General features: G+C 40.5%; 1 protein-coding gene across 15 annotated transcripts in view; it reads right to left on the bottom strand.

Annotated features, from left to right (window-relative positions):
• Positions 1 to 16,068, bottom strand: part of Trpgamma (Transient receptor potential cation channel gamma) — a 159,746-nt gene that overhangs the window by 32,908 nt on the left and 110,770 nt on the right. For all 15 annotated transcript variants that reach the window (XM_076425739.1, XM_076425741.1, XM_076425744.1 and 12 more), the window contains 3 exons: positions 14,252 to 14,553; positions 4,338 to 4,468; positions 630 to 864 (listed from right to left, as the gene is read on the bottom strand). In XM_076425739.1, coding sequence (XP_076281854.1) covers positions 630 to 864; positions 4,338 to 4,468; positions 14,252 to 14,553 — 668 coding nt within the window. The remainder of the gene's footprint in view (positions 1 to 629; positions 865 to 4,337; positions 4,469 to 14,251; positions 14,554 to 16,068) is intronic.

Here is a 16,068-nt window from a genome sequence, read left to right on the forward strand (position 1 = left end):
GGAAACCCGCGAACCTTTCAGGTTAAATCTATCTTTAAGTAGCAGTTCTCTTTAAATTTTTGTTTGGAAATATTTCGAATTGTCGATGCTATGATGATTTCATTGGACGTCCAATCCTCTAAGGCAAAGTAGGTCAAAGAAAAATTGCGTAACATGCACTTGAGTATGTTCTACATGCCTCAAAAGTTTTATAATTTTTTGCCTATCCAAATCATACATTATACATCTTCCCGCGTTGACAGCACTTACATTTTTGTTTCGAAATATTTCGAATTGTCGATGCTGTGATGATTTAATTGGACGTCCAATCCTCTGAAGCAAATTTGTGAGCCAAAGAAAAATTGCGTAACATGCACCCGAGTAATTTCTACGCGCCCCAAAAGTTTTATAATTCTTTGCCAATCCACAAATCATAAGTTTTCCCATGTTAGCAGCGGGGTTTGAAGCAGGAATTTCGATAAGTGAAAAGAGATTGGGGCGGACGCAATCGCGTCGTAATTACGAGTCACGTCCGACACTAAACTGGCTGAATCGGCATTCCAATAAAGGGAAACAGATGCTGAAGAGAAAGTAGCAACGTGGACAAGGGTAATCGCTTAACATCTGTGCAATTTGCGAAGGCGACTAACGTGACGTTCCCCGTTCCTGTGAAGGGTCTCTTCGTGTTCCAAAAGGACCTCCACCGCCTCGACGAATTGCTCGGAAATCGCATGAAGAAGCGCGTCCTTCGTGTCGACCTTGTGCTCCAGCAACAGCTCCAGCATCTCCAGGTTTTCGTTCTCTATGGCGATCAGAAGGGCCGACCTTCCCCTAGCTTCCACGCAATTGATGTTCATCTCGGTCTCTTGCGCGCCCCGCAGCATCCTGAAACAACCAGGTTATGGTCATTGGCAATCTACGTTCCGTTAGCACCTGATAACCTAACCTCAGAGGCCTCTGGACACTATGAACCATCTGATGAGCCGCTAATCTATTCACCAAACCAGAACAATTTATCCTTGGTAGACGAACAATATTTCTATCGCGGAAAATATTCTATTAAGGTTCGAGGAAAAGTTCTGTCGTATTTAATTTCCATTATTTGTAACAATAATAATTATTATTTGCCATCTTTCAGACAACCTGTCGATTCCTGTTTCCCAATTACTCACTGGCAACATGTGTTTTTGATTTATCATCAAAATTACCTGCTTATTTAAAATACGACAGAACTTTCCCTCCAACCTAATATTTTTGTATTTTGTCTGCACTTTATATATTCGTAGGAGGAATTATAATGAAAAGGATCAAAAACTCGATTAGATATCGAATGTATATTATAAATGCACGTCGACACAGGCTTATCGAAATTGGAATCGAGAAAGAAATTTCTTCACCCTATTACCCAACGTTCTACCGCGTTTCAACAACGATAAAAATCTCATTAAACTTTGTAAATCCTGATATTGTACCGCGTTTTACATCAAGAGAGTGTCGTAAATAAGCAAAATCCTCAGTCGGTGAGCAACTCGCGAGACACTCTCTAAATAATTAGCGACTATAATTTCAGTAATCAACTCAGAGATTAAATTTTGAGGAAGAACATGCGACATCGAGAAAAAAAAATGAGCACGTGAAATGATATGGGCTGCTCAGTAATTAGAAGCGCAACCAAGGGAGACACGATTCCACGAACAAAACCAAACGGAAATGTGGGACAATGTTTTACTGGCTAGACGATGTGTCTGGCCAATACCGACTATTTCTACTTGCTGTTGTTTTTGTAGCAGTGCAGTAAAGAATAAATGTACAACATTTCCCACATCAAATCGACTATTTCAAAAAATTGCAGACTGATCTCAGCAATCTTATAGAACTTCCTGTCGAGTTACAATTGAGAAGAAAGTATCGGAACGAGGAAGTTCAGCAGTGAAATTTATTTTGGCAATCAAAACTCGAGCTCGATGTTCGGGGCGGAGTGTTCAGAGGCTTCCTAATCTCAAAGAATATGGCACACGGCAGCAAATCTCGGAGCTTATTGCATCGGGGATCGGTCCGCGCGGATTTTGTCAGGGGTGACACTCGTTCCAGTATTATTCCCTGGTACGAGGCCGACAAATCGGCTTGGCAAACGTATTTCGGCTCGCGAGTAGATCCGAGCCCGAGCCAAATGAGAATTCCATGGCCGCTGAAAGTTTCCTGTGCATCGCAATCGGTATTAATTGCGTCAGGAGCACCTAGCCGGTAAGAATTCCTGGAAGTTTCGGGACCGTTCGGATCGCTCGTTGGATAATTAGATCCTTTGTCGACGCGCTACTGGGACATCCGCCGCGCCTTTGACCTTCTCCCGCGGGATTTCTCGTCCTCTTTAACCCGTACCAGATCTACACCGCCGTTCAAAAGTTGCCAAACAGCTCGAATTACTCGTCAATCCGTCGGATAAATTAATATTGTCGGACGATATACACAATATCCCATCCTCTAACAAATACAGCGACTTCCACTAACATTCGGACACTCTTAAAAAGATGATAACTTTTTAATATTGGACCATGGTTTGCTACACAGTGTGAAAAATTTTTTTTTTAATTGCAAGTTGTCACAATTGGTTTATACGGAAAATTTAGAAAACACGTTTCGTAGATCTGTGTATCAATTAAACATATTCTTCTAAATTTTCACAATGCATATAATCAATACAGATCTACAAAACGTATTTTAAAAATTTTCAATATACGCCCACTTAAAAAAGTTTTAAATTGCAACTTTTAGTATTTTCTCTACAATTCCGACCAATTGCAATATTATCGAAAAAATTCTTTTCACATCCTGCAATATTAAAAAACCCAATATTAAAAAATGGTTATGTTATTCATATATTTAAATGCGAATATACAAGGAAAAAAATATACATTTACAAGAAAACAAATATCGATTACCTTAAAAACTCCAGAAAGAGAAATCCTTGAGAATAAAATAATATTTGCAAAGCATTCACCTTGCGATACCACTTACATTGCGTTAAAAAAAGTTGTTTTTAGGTGGACCACCCTATACACATAGTGGTAAACGTACTGAATAAAATTTCCAACGAAATTCGCCAGTGATTTCGCAACTATTTTACGAGAATTGTAATCGAGAGGGTGTGCGCAGATTTTTCGAACAGCGTTGCACATGCATCGAGCTGATGCATCCGGGGCGTGCTCGTTTGCATAGAAACAACGATACCGCGTGCTCTCTCGCCTGCTCTTTGTCCCGGGCACGATCAATGCGCTTGAAAGCAATGAAAACGGTACTCTAATTTTCGGTACTTTTCGCCGGATGAAAGTTTACACTCTATGGGACCCGCGGTACAATGAAAGCCCATTTACAAGACCCTGTAACACGGACGACCTCGGATAACCGTCATACTTCGGCGACGTTTTATCATTTTCGCCAACTCTCGTTGTTTCCTGCGCGGCGCGACTATAAATCGTATGAAAATTAACGCGTTCTTGATGCACGAGCCTGTGTGAACAATTTTCTGAAATTTACAAATTAATTCCTGGCCCAGAAGTGAGATAATTTGTTAATATAAGCTGGTTCGAAATGGAATAATGAAAGATTTGTCACGTAACAAGGCTTGGCTCTCGAGGAAACGCGTGCTTACAAGAGCCAGAAGGGTTTAAAAGCTTTTAGCTGTACCGGCAAGATAAAGAAAATTTTCTGTTGATATCCCTTTTTAAGAGGCTGTTTTATGTGACATGTCACGTTTGCTATATTCGGCGGACACGTGCTCCTCCACAAATGGCGGTAACGAGGGAAACAGACGGCGTATGGACGCACGTGCGTCTCGTCCGCGAACGATTAAACGCAGGCCTGGTCTTATCTGTCTGGGGGCATAATATAAAGAGCAATCACGGGTGTTTCTTCTGCGGAGAGATTGTAGCGACAAGATCGACACGTGTAGGAATACTATCCTGTTTTTGTGGTAGACTGTTTTGTTGAGGAGATAGTAATGTGAATTATTGCTTGGAGCACAGCATTAAAATTATTGCAAGTAGTCTTTGTCAAGCTCCTTTTTGCACCTGTATATCTTTCAGTGATATGTTAGGTCGTTTTAGAAAAACGAAAATACTTCCCGAACGACCTAATATAATAGTAATTATTGCTTGAAGGGCATGCACAGTAGTATCTACCTTTGTTTAGCCAGACAATCAACTCTATCTTTTCTTTTTATGATTACTGCAGCGTGTTCGACAAATTGGACAATTGTAGATGGATGTTACATTGATTTCTGGAGTGTTTCATTTATTTTCAGAGTCTCCAGCAATTGTAGATGGTATTTATTGTTGAAATGTTAAAACTGGAAGGCTTACCGTCTGACAGAAGCCACATCACCACGTTCCACCGCAATAAGATAGTCCTTCTCATCGCCGGACAAGCTGGCCATCTCCTGGTGTGGCCTCACAACGTTCTCCTCCTCGTGCATCCCATGGATACTGTGCCTCTGAAATCATAGTAATCCCTCATCACGTGTCGGCTCATAGTTACCTCTTATTTGAAAATCATTTTTGCCAGCATTCAATCAAAATATTATAGTAGCTTTGGAAAAATGTTGAACAGAATCTGAGGATTCCTTGGATTTCTATGTAAAAGTAAATCTATTCAGGGAACTCTGCTAACCTCCGAGACCAACCCAACTTCTCCAAGTGGCTTTTCGCTATCTCTATAGGTATTTTCAAACATCCTAGCCCCATTGATCTGGATTCAGCTGAACGAAAGGTACAACCCTCGAACCCCAAGGCCATCTTAGATCACCTCTGCTCCTTCTTTGACTTATCGCCGTACTTCTAGCCTTCTTGCCATCTGCACACCCTCCTTGAATCCCTTAAACCTTTTTCCATGGGCTGGAAGATCACCAGAAAGGACCAAGAACCATTCAAGAGCCCAAAGATACCCTAAATCGTTCCTGACGAACCAGAGCTTCACAAAGAATTTCAGTATTATGTAAATTGTTAAATACAATAAATCGATTAATAATGATTTAGGTCAATTTTAGAGACTCCTCTAAAGGAAGTCGACCATATGATTAATTGTCCGAATCACCGATTGAAAAAGAATTCCAATAATACTGAAAGGCAGTGAAGAGGCTTTAGGATCGTTCAGATGGATTTCAGAGCCTCCTGGAAGCAAGAAAGTCGATCGTCTCCGCCAGTGGAACTGCATACCTAATCCCCAATTGTCAATTTAAGGCACAGAGAGTCAGAAGATAACTCTAGAACGGTTTCGTCAGCTTTTAGAGATTGCTAAAACGAAGAAAGGGAAGCAACCAAGTTCGTAAAGGATCCAGCGCGGTGTCTAAAGCAGCAAAGGGTCAGAAGATAGGTTTATAACGACTTGGGTAGTACTTGGAATTCCCTCGAACGAAATAAAGGGGAATAATTGACTTGGTGGGATCCCGGGCTAGCCCCTAGAGACTGTTCAAAGGGTCCGATAGACAATGGACAGTTATAGAATGCTGTACGCCGTCGATAGTGGCTATTGAATATATCCCGGTGGTCTCCGACGGACACACTGGTCGCTATCGAGCTTCGACAACTGGATTAATACGAGGGCATTGTTGCGAAAGGTTTCGCAACGTTTCGTAAGCGGTTCTTCGATTTTTCAAAAACAACCCTTTGTCGGGGAAGGTTCTATCGATCGGCCGGCGAAACTTCTGTGAAAGATGGCTGAAATTAGGATGATAAATGTGCCAGAGAGACCACTTCAGCCGCTTAAGCACGCGGCTTTCACCGTGTCTGGCGAAAGCTCTCTCAACATGGTTGAAAAAGGGGTTGCCAGGGGACCGCCAGTGCTCGGCGTCGCCTGTGACGTCGAAATTGTGGATGTTGCTTCGATGCTGATGAGGGGAGATAAACTTGTTGTATGTATCATCGAGAATTTTGAGATGCTTTGTGACAGAGTTGGGCAAAAATTTAATCAACGATTGACGACTTTTCTACTTCAATCGTTAATCACGATTAACAATTAATATCCTAGTTTAGTCGTTAATTGCGGTTAACGATTAAATCCTTATTAATCGTTAATTGCGGTTAATGATTAAATACATATTAATCGTTAATTGCGGTTAACGATTAAATACATATTAATCGTTAATTGCGGTTAACGATTAAATTTTTATTTTTATAATCGTCAATCGATTAATGATTAACTGCTGAAATTTCGAAATGAAATACGGAATCAAAACTGTATGAATACTTTAAAAAAATGTAAACTGAATTTAGATGTATTGTCATTTGGTCTATATGTATACATATATGGTAATACAAACTCTGTTTACGTGCTTTTATGTTCTTCTTCGATGATATCTTTGTTTAGTTAACGATTGACGATTAACTTCATCAATCGATTGAATCAATCGTCGATTTATCGATGATCTCCTTTTTTAATCAACGATTGACGATTAACTTCATCAATCGATTGAATCAATCGTCGATTTTTCGATGATTTTTTTTTAATCGTACACGTACACATCAATCAATCATGATTAAAATTCTGATCGATTAATGCCCAACTCTGCTTTGTGGAAATTGGGCAAAATGTTTGAGAAATGAATGAAGTTGAAGAGGACAGAATGTTTTTCGCTTGTTTTTCAAGAACGTCCGCAATATATTGGGAATCTCGACCTCCTCGGACATCCAGAGACGAGGTAACTATAGAGACATTTTACCTCAATAAACAAGATTGCCAATCATTCTCATATTTTTATAATCTCACGATTTGAAGAAACATTCTTCGTAAAAGGTAATGATCATGACCATTTCTCTTCTATCTTGATTACCAAAGGGATTTGTTGTTCATATGATTGAAAAAACATTTTATTCTGAGGTATGTAAAGTGTCCATACACATAGAACATGTGTTCAATGATGTTTAATCATACTTCTTGGTTCCCCTTACGCCGTTTATACCAGAATATACTTTTGATACTCTTAAAAATTCAATAAAAATTTTATTTTTTAATATTTTATGTTGTATAAGGATTTGAGGGCAACAATTTTTTCCATAACATGCTTACACATATTATTATCTCATGATCAATTAAGAATAACATTAAAATAAAGTACTGTGTCTGCATTTCACAGTGCCCTCTTCGAGAGAAAACGAAGACTGAAGAGCGAAGAATCGATCGAGGCGGTTGGTGAAGTTCGATCGATCACGCACGGTCCCTTTCAGCGGCCGGAACGAACAGCCAATAACAAGCTTTAACGGCCCCGTTCTCGGAATCACCCATCGTTCTCGCTCCCATCGGCGTTATTCAAATAACTTTAAGGCAATTACGCCCGGCCGATAAACAACGCTGGCTATTTCGACGCGGGAAATTCGAGCAACACCCGGCTTAGATCGATGTTAGACTTCTGCCGGATCAACCGCTGCATTCTCGATCCCTTTCGACGTCGAACAAAATCGATTAATGATCAAAAGAGACCCCTTACCTTGCCCCAATCATGAGCGCAGGCTTCATTAGGTCAAATTCTGTTTAATCATACTCCACAACGTCGAGTTCACGAACTAGCTCAAACTGTTCCCTTCAAATGAGAAATCGATAATGAGGTATAACTCATCGTTCAAAGAGCCATAAAACGGCGAAAGAAAATCGCACGTTGAACATTGAAGAACATTGTAAAGAGGAGACTTGTGAATCATGAAGCACAAAAAATTTCTAAGTTCTGCAGGGGTGTACACTTCACCTTTTCTACATATATATTAATACAGATGTTGAGAAAAATAAAGCATTACTAGAATGTGAAAACAGAGACTTTAGAGGCAGTAGAATGAGCCTAATAAAGGCCATCGCTCGAATTTTTCCGAGGAAGTAACAACTGATTCAAGCAGCACCACTTTCTCCGCTAACAATTTATCGACGAGGCAGTTACCAATTGAAGCAAGAGGAGACATCGCGAAAACATCGCGATCAGCAGAAAACGTAACGAAGTACTCGAAGGACTTCGCTCCTAACAGCTCCTCATTTTACAATGCAACAATTCTCCAAACAAAAGGATCCTCGAGCCTCGTCTCCCGGAAAGTTTCGCCGGCACGTTTCAGCCAATCGCGTAGAACCATCGCGAAAAAGGACAGGATTTCTTTGGAGAGGCGTGGGCGGTTGGATCGAAGGTTGAAATTGGGACGATCGCGGGATGGAACGAGGCGAGCAATTAACGATTCGGATAGCCAGTCTATTGTTCGGCCGTGGAAAGCACTCGTTGCGAAAAGTTCTCGTTACGCTTCCTATTACGGCCAGGGAGAAAAAGAATGATCCTCGTGAGCACAACACGTTAAGATCAAGCTTGAAGAAGGAACAATGAACAGTAGAAAAGATCCAAAGGTATTCGCATACTTTTCTCCGCTAACAGAACATACCTCCGGACCGTTCTTCGAACAAGAAAATAACGTTGGATGCTCACTGTCGTCAACCTATTCAATTATCTCGTTCGAGTCGCGAGACCACGACCGAACGGTTCGCTGGGTAATTTGCCGTTTGACTTGATGCCGACTCTGGTTGCCAGTGCAAATACGATATATGTACTTACTTTGGCACGGGAGCCCGGATGGTTGCTTTCAGAACGCGTTTAGTTGTTGGCCCTGCGAATTAGACCCTTCGCGACGATATCGCACGAGACGCGATGTTATCGCTCGAATATTGGCTGCCGCAGGCAGATTCTGAGCCTGAGGAACTGATTCAAGGCTTGTGCACCTCCTGTGTAAAGGAGCTTCCAGGTATTTCTGAATTAGACCCACGAACAATCGAATTATGTAGCTCGAGGCAGAATTCTATATTCTTGACGACGATCGGCGGGGTTGGAATGATCGTAGCTCTTTAGATCGGATCTCGGGAGGCTCGGGAGCTAGTTTGAGAATGCAGCAGCAAGGATCTTGCAGCAATTTCGAGATCGCATACCAAAATAATTAGATCTCGAAGATGAAGATGATATTCTATGTTTTGGATCACCAGACTGCGGATCTTCATGCAAGATAAATATTTTCTACCTGCACTGTAACAAACTGGAGCGAAATAGAAAATCATTTTCCTTTTCAATATGTTTCATAGGCTGAAAATAATACATTGTTTTTAAATTCTTCTAATGTCTTCACTGTTTTAAATTACACCTACTCATTTTTGCCATAAATGCATAAAATCCACTGTCCAATGATAGGTGTGAGCCTGTATTCTCTCGAGACTGAAGATGTAAGAGTGGAGATCACGGAAGAAAATTGAAATCTTCGAAAACTCTGAAAATAACAAGACCAAACGGGGGTGTAGAAGAGTGTAGTAGTGTCTGAGTTAGGTCTGTAGTCGAAGTGTCGTCGACGACGGTGCTCAAGAGCTCGAGGAACACTCGCGAGCCCGTGGCATACGTGCGAGCCCGCGATTAGCCCTCTCGGCGTTCAAGAAGATGACATACTGTGCCAAGGGCCGGCACTGACAGCGAACGAGTGTTTGCCTGGGCGCACCCTAATTGTCGAGCCGCCACACCCTCCGCAAACACTGTCCATCATCCACACCGCTTGCCCCTATACATATCTCTATTCTCTATATTTCTCTCTCTCTCTCTCTCTCTCTCTCTCTCTTTCTCTTTCTCTCTCGCTTTCTGTTAGTCTCTCCCCTCCCCGCAGTTTCTATTGGCCCCGCGAACCACCCTTTTCCACCGGGACCAGATATATGTACATACGCGACGTCCTTGCGCCGAAAGGACGCGAACAATTCTATGATTAGAGTCGGAGCGTCGCTCACCGTGATACTTCGATCATTTAGGGGAATTTAATTCGGAAATTGAAAATTTTAAGAAATTCCGTATTTAACCCAGTAACCCAGAATCACTATTGTTTTGAATTTTTCATCGCATTCGGGTAAGAAAAATAAATGAAACTTCATTAATCGTCAGTGGTACTTCACACGAATAAAAGTGTGTGTATTTGAACTATAATTGTTACTGTATTTATTTAGTTTTTAAATCTAAAAGATTTAAGAGAGCAATTTCTCGTTTTTCTCTTGGTGGAAAACGTCGGATTCTTGCAGGGCCTTGTAGTCGGAAAGACTTTGAATCTGAAGAAAATATTCGACATTTTTGACGATGTTCGAGAGGCTCGGAAGAATTCTACCGATCGAAGGTTCGCAGATTGGAATGTGCCCTTAAGCTCAATTCATATCGACGCGTTCAAGACGCAGGCACGACGCAACAACACCCGTATATAGGTTGGCACGCTCAACTGGTGATGAGATTGCATTCCGGTTTCGTCGTGACTTGATCAACGACCCGCACGCGTGATTGATTCATCGATCATCGGGAGAAAGTTATGACAGGAAAATGATCGCGATAAACGCTCCCAGCCGACTAATGCACATTGGATCGCGCACAGAAACTGGCTAACTGATTTTTCGGACGCTTAAAGCCAGCTTAAAGCCAACATAAAGCCAACTATCGAATTGAATTTTTACTTCTCGTACTAATAATTCCTATAAGGTGGAGTGTGTGAGTGATGATTGTTTTGTATTGTGTGTGAGAGTTGTGAATGTAGAGTATAGATGGAAGTGTGAGCACGCGTGAGTGAGTGAGAGGCCAGAAGTATATAGAGGGAGTGCTTGTGCTTAGAGGTTATGTTTGATTCGATCTATGGACGCCACGTGTTGAGAGTATATTCTTTAATTCTTGTATTAGCATATATGTATCGTTAAGTATATTAAATTACTAGAAAACCCAATATGCATTTCCACCCACTCATTTACCACAGAGTGGGGTAAGTCCCTAGTTTTTGCAAAGTTGCCACAGTTATTACTGATGAATTAGTATTATGTAGGATTCTAATTTTGCTGAAAATTATCATTTTGATAGGATATTGTACAAAGTGTCAACTAGGACGCACTTGCTCCGAGAATGGCGCAAGAGCGTCTCTGAGAGTATAAAAATGCTTCCGAACCTTGTTTCAAGTGCTACGGGGCAAGAAAAGAATGATTAACAAGCCTGCTATAAACTGCTTCCCATTGCATTAAATTATATTGTTTAGTTATCCATTTTTAAGCAAACAAGTACTTTTATGCTGAAATATGAAAGGGGATACAGTGATATTAAAACAAAGTTTAAAAATGCTTTCGTACCTTGTTTCAAGTGCTACGGGGCAAGAAAAGAATGATTATCAAGCCTGCTACAGAATGCTTTTTATTGCATTGAGTATATTGTTTAGTTTTATAGTTACCCATACAGTACGCACTTACCCCACCGTGATAGTACGGACTTGCCCCGCGTAGTAATATTTACGGGGCAAGAGCATGTTAGTGTTTTTCTGAATAAATTTTACAAAATACAATAAAAACGGTTTATTTAATCTAAACCTACATCAATATTTGTTGCATTTATCTAAACTAACAACACAGAATATATATTAATAACTTGTAAACTATTGCACGTTTAGGGTAACCTCAAAGTTGTACGTGTACCTCGCACGTGACTGTTTCGCATTGTTTGATTTAAGCGAGTATAGACGGACTTACCCCACTCCACTTTACTAATAATTCTTATGCCATTATTCAAAATATTCGTTGCACTATGAAATTTGTATTCAATAAATTACCGAACGTATTTAATATTTTAATAAACTACTGAAAGTAAAATTAAGAAAATCATATAAAATGGTAAATGGTTAAAGATTCAAGAAAAATCATGGCTTACATAAGAATAATGAACATATCACGTCTTAGCACACTGCGTGGACCAGGCGCAAACTAAACAACTGAATTTTCCAAAAGATTTGACTTATGGCTGGATCAACGGTCGAAAAACGCAAACGATTGTGCAAAAGCGTGAGATTAAGCTGCATCGGCGGTTTCGCATTCATTGGGACGGGATCGTGTATGCATCCATAGACGACCAGGAGATTTTGATGCGTCCCGTGAATCAAACTGTCCTGCGAAACAAAAGGAAACGCGCGGGACGCAGACGCGCGCGATGCAGGCAGAAAGATTGAATCGGACTGAATGAAACCGCGGTGTCGCGGCTGCAGTTGACAGCCGGGTGCAGTGCCGTTTCGTCGAGGACGTTTACGAGGCAATAAAGGGGGCGGGCCCCGCAGCTTTTCATCCGCCAACGAATTAAACGCTGATTTTAGCGCGCGCGGATTCGCAGGGAATCGGGCCAGCCTGTGATCAGACAAAATATTTCCTTGAACTTTTATGATTCTCGACACATCCCTTTTCTTGTTCAGATGCAGTATTAACCCGTAGCATTCGAAAATTGCTGCACCATTATTCGCAATATTGTTTACAATATTAAATATGTTCGTATCTAATCAATTATGAAACATTTAAGTATTATATGAGGTATTATAACAATTTCATATCCATAAAATGAAAAAAATCATATACAATGGAATTATTCTAGGTCGGAAGAAATGTTTCATTTTGTTGTCAATTGTTTATAGGAGAAGGAAAAATTGTAGCCAAGGAATCTCTTCATTGGGAGCTCGTAAAAAAAAAACGTAAGGGCGTCGCACGATTAGTATATCTGCAATTTCTCAGAGCTGGGTCATCTCAGATAAAAAGACTCATGAATATTCTGTTGGTGATGCATGCTTTTATCCAGTAGATGAGAAGAGGATTTTATTTTTCGAATAAAAGTCTGTTCTTTATTCAAGAAGAATGAGAAGGCGTTACACGTTGAAATAGATAGATGATCCATCTCCAAGAAATTAGACTGTAATTCAGTCAATTTTCAAGATACTGCAATAAAACAATTACTGTAAATGGCTCAATATATGTACGTTTCAAGATCACGTTCCGCTGCAGTTCCTTCAATATTCGTTCTCTTAAATCAGTGATTGACCGGTCGAATTAGATTGCCGCGATTATCGAAATATCGTTAAGCCATTCCCACGGGACGGGCATCGTCTCCAGGCAGTTTGCTTCATCTTCCAGGATCCCGTGGATCGCAGGATAATCGTCGATAGAACGAGAGAGAGGGGGAGAGAGAGAGAGAGCGAGGAAGAAGTTTCAAGAAAGCAATAAAAGGGACGAACGTCGAGGAAAAAGTTCCAGCTATGGCAACTTCCGCAAATTGGATCGACGCCGTAACGCGGTTATCGTTCGACCGCCTCTTCTCCATTCTTCTCGCGAAATTTTTCACGTATCGTGGCTTTTTACAATAATTAGTTGAATTAATACGTTCGTAATGAGCCTCGAAAATCTGACGGAAGTTCGAAGTCCTCGGGATTTAAGGTACTTAGAGTTCTGGGGAGTTAATATCCAAAACTAATGTTAGGAAGGATATTGGATTTGCAAGGAAGATGCTTCACGCGACTACTCTCGAGTTCTGCTCCTTATTATCGCGTTTCCTTTTGTTGGCCATCGACGCGAACCTCCCTCTATAACGACACGCTTAGTTTACTTCGATGCGCGCCCTTATCTTCGAGTGCACGTCGTTTGCGGAAACTGGGTCCTTCTAAGTTCTATCTAGTGCTCAGGGGAACACAGATGCAGAGGAATACTCTCATGATACTCTTGCAGAATACTTCCAAAATAAGTCACCCTTTCAATTCTATTTATCGTGGTCCACCTAAATGGAACCACCTAAATCTCTCCTCCGGTTTCGATGACGTAAATGGTGTCAAATGGTGAATGCTTTGCAAATTTCATTTTTTCTTCAAGTTCATTTTTCCGGATTTTTAACTGTATCTTTTATTCCTTGCATATTCCAGTTGACATTAAAACGCATTCAGAGATATTGATAACACGACCTTAATGTAAACTCTGACTTCCATCGAAAGATCATTACAATCTGTCATCGCTCGTTTTAGACAATGCATATCTGTGGAAGGACATCATTTTGAACACTTAAGGATAATTTAAAAAGCAAGTGACAGGTGGCTCACTTTAATATTAGCGTTTAAGCTTTCAGACTTACATATCCTTTGGCCTTAGGTTATTTATCAGAGGTTGTCAGAGGTTACTTCAAGATCATGTTATTAACCCCTTGCACCTTCCTTGTTAAATGAAATAAAATTTGATTCGTTTGTAATCAATAGTTCAGCATTAAAATAAATGCACCGGTACAAAAAACATAAATTTTCTTTTCTCATCTACGACATTTGTGGTGATAAAGATCTTTTAATCGCTGTAACTGCAAAGAAAATGATACGACAAGGGGTTAATATGTCTAAATGCGTTTTAATGCCAGAAATATGCAAGGCAAAAAGATATACATTTACAAGAAAAAGAATGTCGATGATCTTGGGACCCTTACCTTGACCTTGCAGTCCTCCTTGGGTTTCTCGAGAAGGATCATGGTTTGCTGGTGGCCCGTATCGGGCGGCGGCGGCGGCGCCTCGGAGTCGAATGTGACCCGCTGTCCGGCACCGCGCAGGAAGCCGCCGCCGAGCCTCGAGTTCCAGGCCCTCGTCGCGTTGGTGCCCATGTTCAAGTTGTGCAAGCGGAAGTTCTTGTGACCCGGCCTGTGAGCATCAGCAATTTCGTCGTCGGCTCCGTCTGTTTCACCGGGGGATCTCGCGCCCCTGGCGAATTGCTCCTCATCTTCGTACGCGCTTTCTGAAACAACCCGACCGGAAACTTTGATTAGGATTCGACAGTCTCCAAGACCAACAGAGACATAGAAAGAGAGAGAGAGAGAGAGAGAGTTTCTTGACTCGCCGCAAGTAAATAACGTCGAGTTTGATGTGATCGAAAGTCAATGTGAAACATGTATAGAGGCCTTCTCGTGTTCGACCATTCCGATTACTTCCACGAAATGCAATTCTTTCAGAAGAAATTCTCCCACTCTGTGTCCAGAACACACGATTTCCTTATTAGAACTTTCTTTTACTTTTTTTTTAGTCCAGCCTTATGGTTATGGTATTTTGTTGTACTTTGAATTTGAACGATGATGCTTGGAACATTCTATCATCTAATTTTTCACGAACTCTCTTTCATAAGGTTTATATAGCATATACATTACTAGACTGCGGATCTTTATGCATTTAAAGTAAAATTGAGTAGAAAAAATTCAAAATTGTTGGAGAATTTAAAAAATCGATGCAGACAACTTTTATTTTGCATAAAGATCCGCAGTCTATACATTACAAATTATACAATATATGATTGTTACAATAAGGCTTAGTGTCTAACTTTGCTTAACTCTGTTTTATCGAACGTATAGCCGTTTTATTCATTTTTCGACTCGTTTCGTGCTGGTTCATTTTCTCCGAGCAAGTGGAACGACGAAGACGTAGATCGAAACTGGATACAACCCAGCGCTAGTCGAAAGGGATGATGGATCGCGGGATACACTCTCCCTTATTGGTAATGCGCAAACATAAACGCGGAGGAAAAGTTTCAGCGACGTCTTACGACGTAATTTTTGGAGTTTCCCTTGCTCGAGAGCGTGGAATACTTCCTCGAAAGGAAATTATACCATAAATAATTCAATTTAAAAAATGCTCTCCATTTACAAGTTCATACAAAACTGTAGTTTCTTTACGCAATTATTTTCAAAACTAACTAGTATACAGGAAAAATGCGCTATACGTTTACAATGCGCTGTCTATCAACATCGAATTGTCTTATTTTTTAGTTGAAAACAAATATAAGTTCCACAAATATAAAATTACAATAAAGTTTGAGATCTATATTGAATAAAAAGATGAGTAGGTGTAATTCGACACAGCGAAAAAATTAGAAGAATTTAAAAACACTGTTATATCATTTTCGACCTATTAAACATATTAAGAAAGAAATTAAAGTTCTAGTTCACCCCGGTTGACTGCAAATCAGGTAGGAAATTTTTATTTTGCATGAAGATTCGCTGTCTAATAATTAATAAATAAAATTGTTTCAAATAAGTAGCAGTCAAGGAACTGTCCTTTGAGGTAAGTTTCAGATAAGACACTTAAAAAAGCAGGGAGAGAGAATTGGCATTACAATTGAAAAATTATTCGGAGTGCAAACGTTGACAGTCTTGTGCAAGAATTTCCATAGTGATCCCGTCGAACAAAGCAATATAAACGGTGCAACGATTTATTTTATTCAGCACCGGCTATTCGGCATTAACGTTCCACGACTACGTCG

The sequence above is a fragment of the Lasioglossum baleicum genome, chromosome 6 (genome assembly GCF_051020765.1).
Source record: "Lasioglossum baleicum chromosome 6, iyLasBale1, whole genome shotgun sequence".
Classification (NCBI taxonomy): Eukaryota; Metazoa; Arthropoda; class Insecta; order Hymenoptera; family Halictidae; genus Lasioglossum; species Lasioglossum baleicum.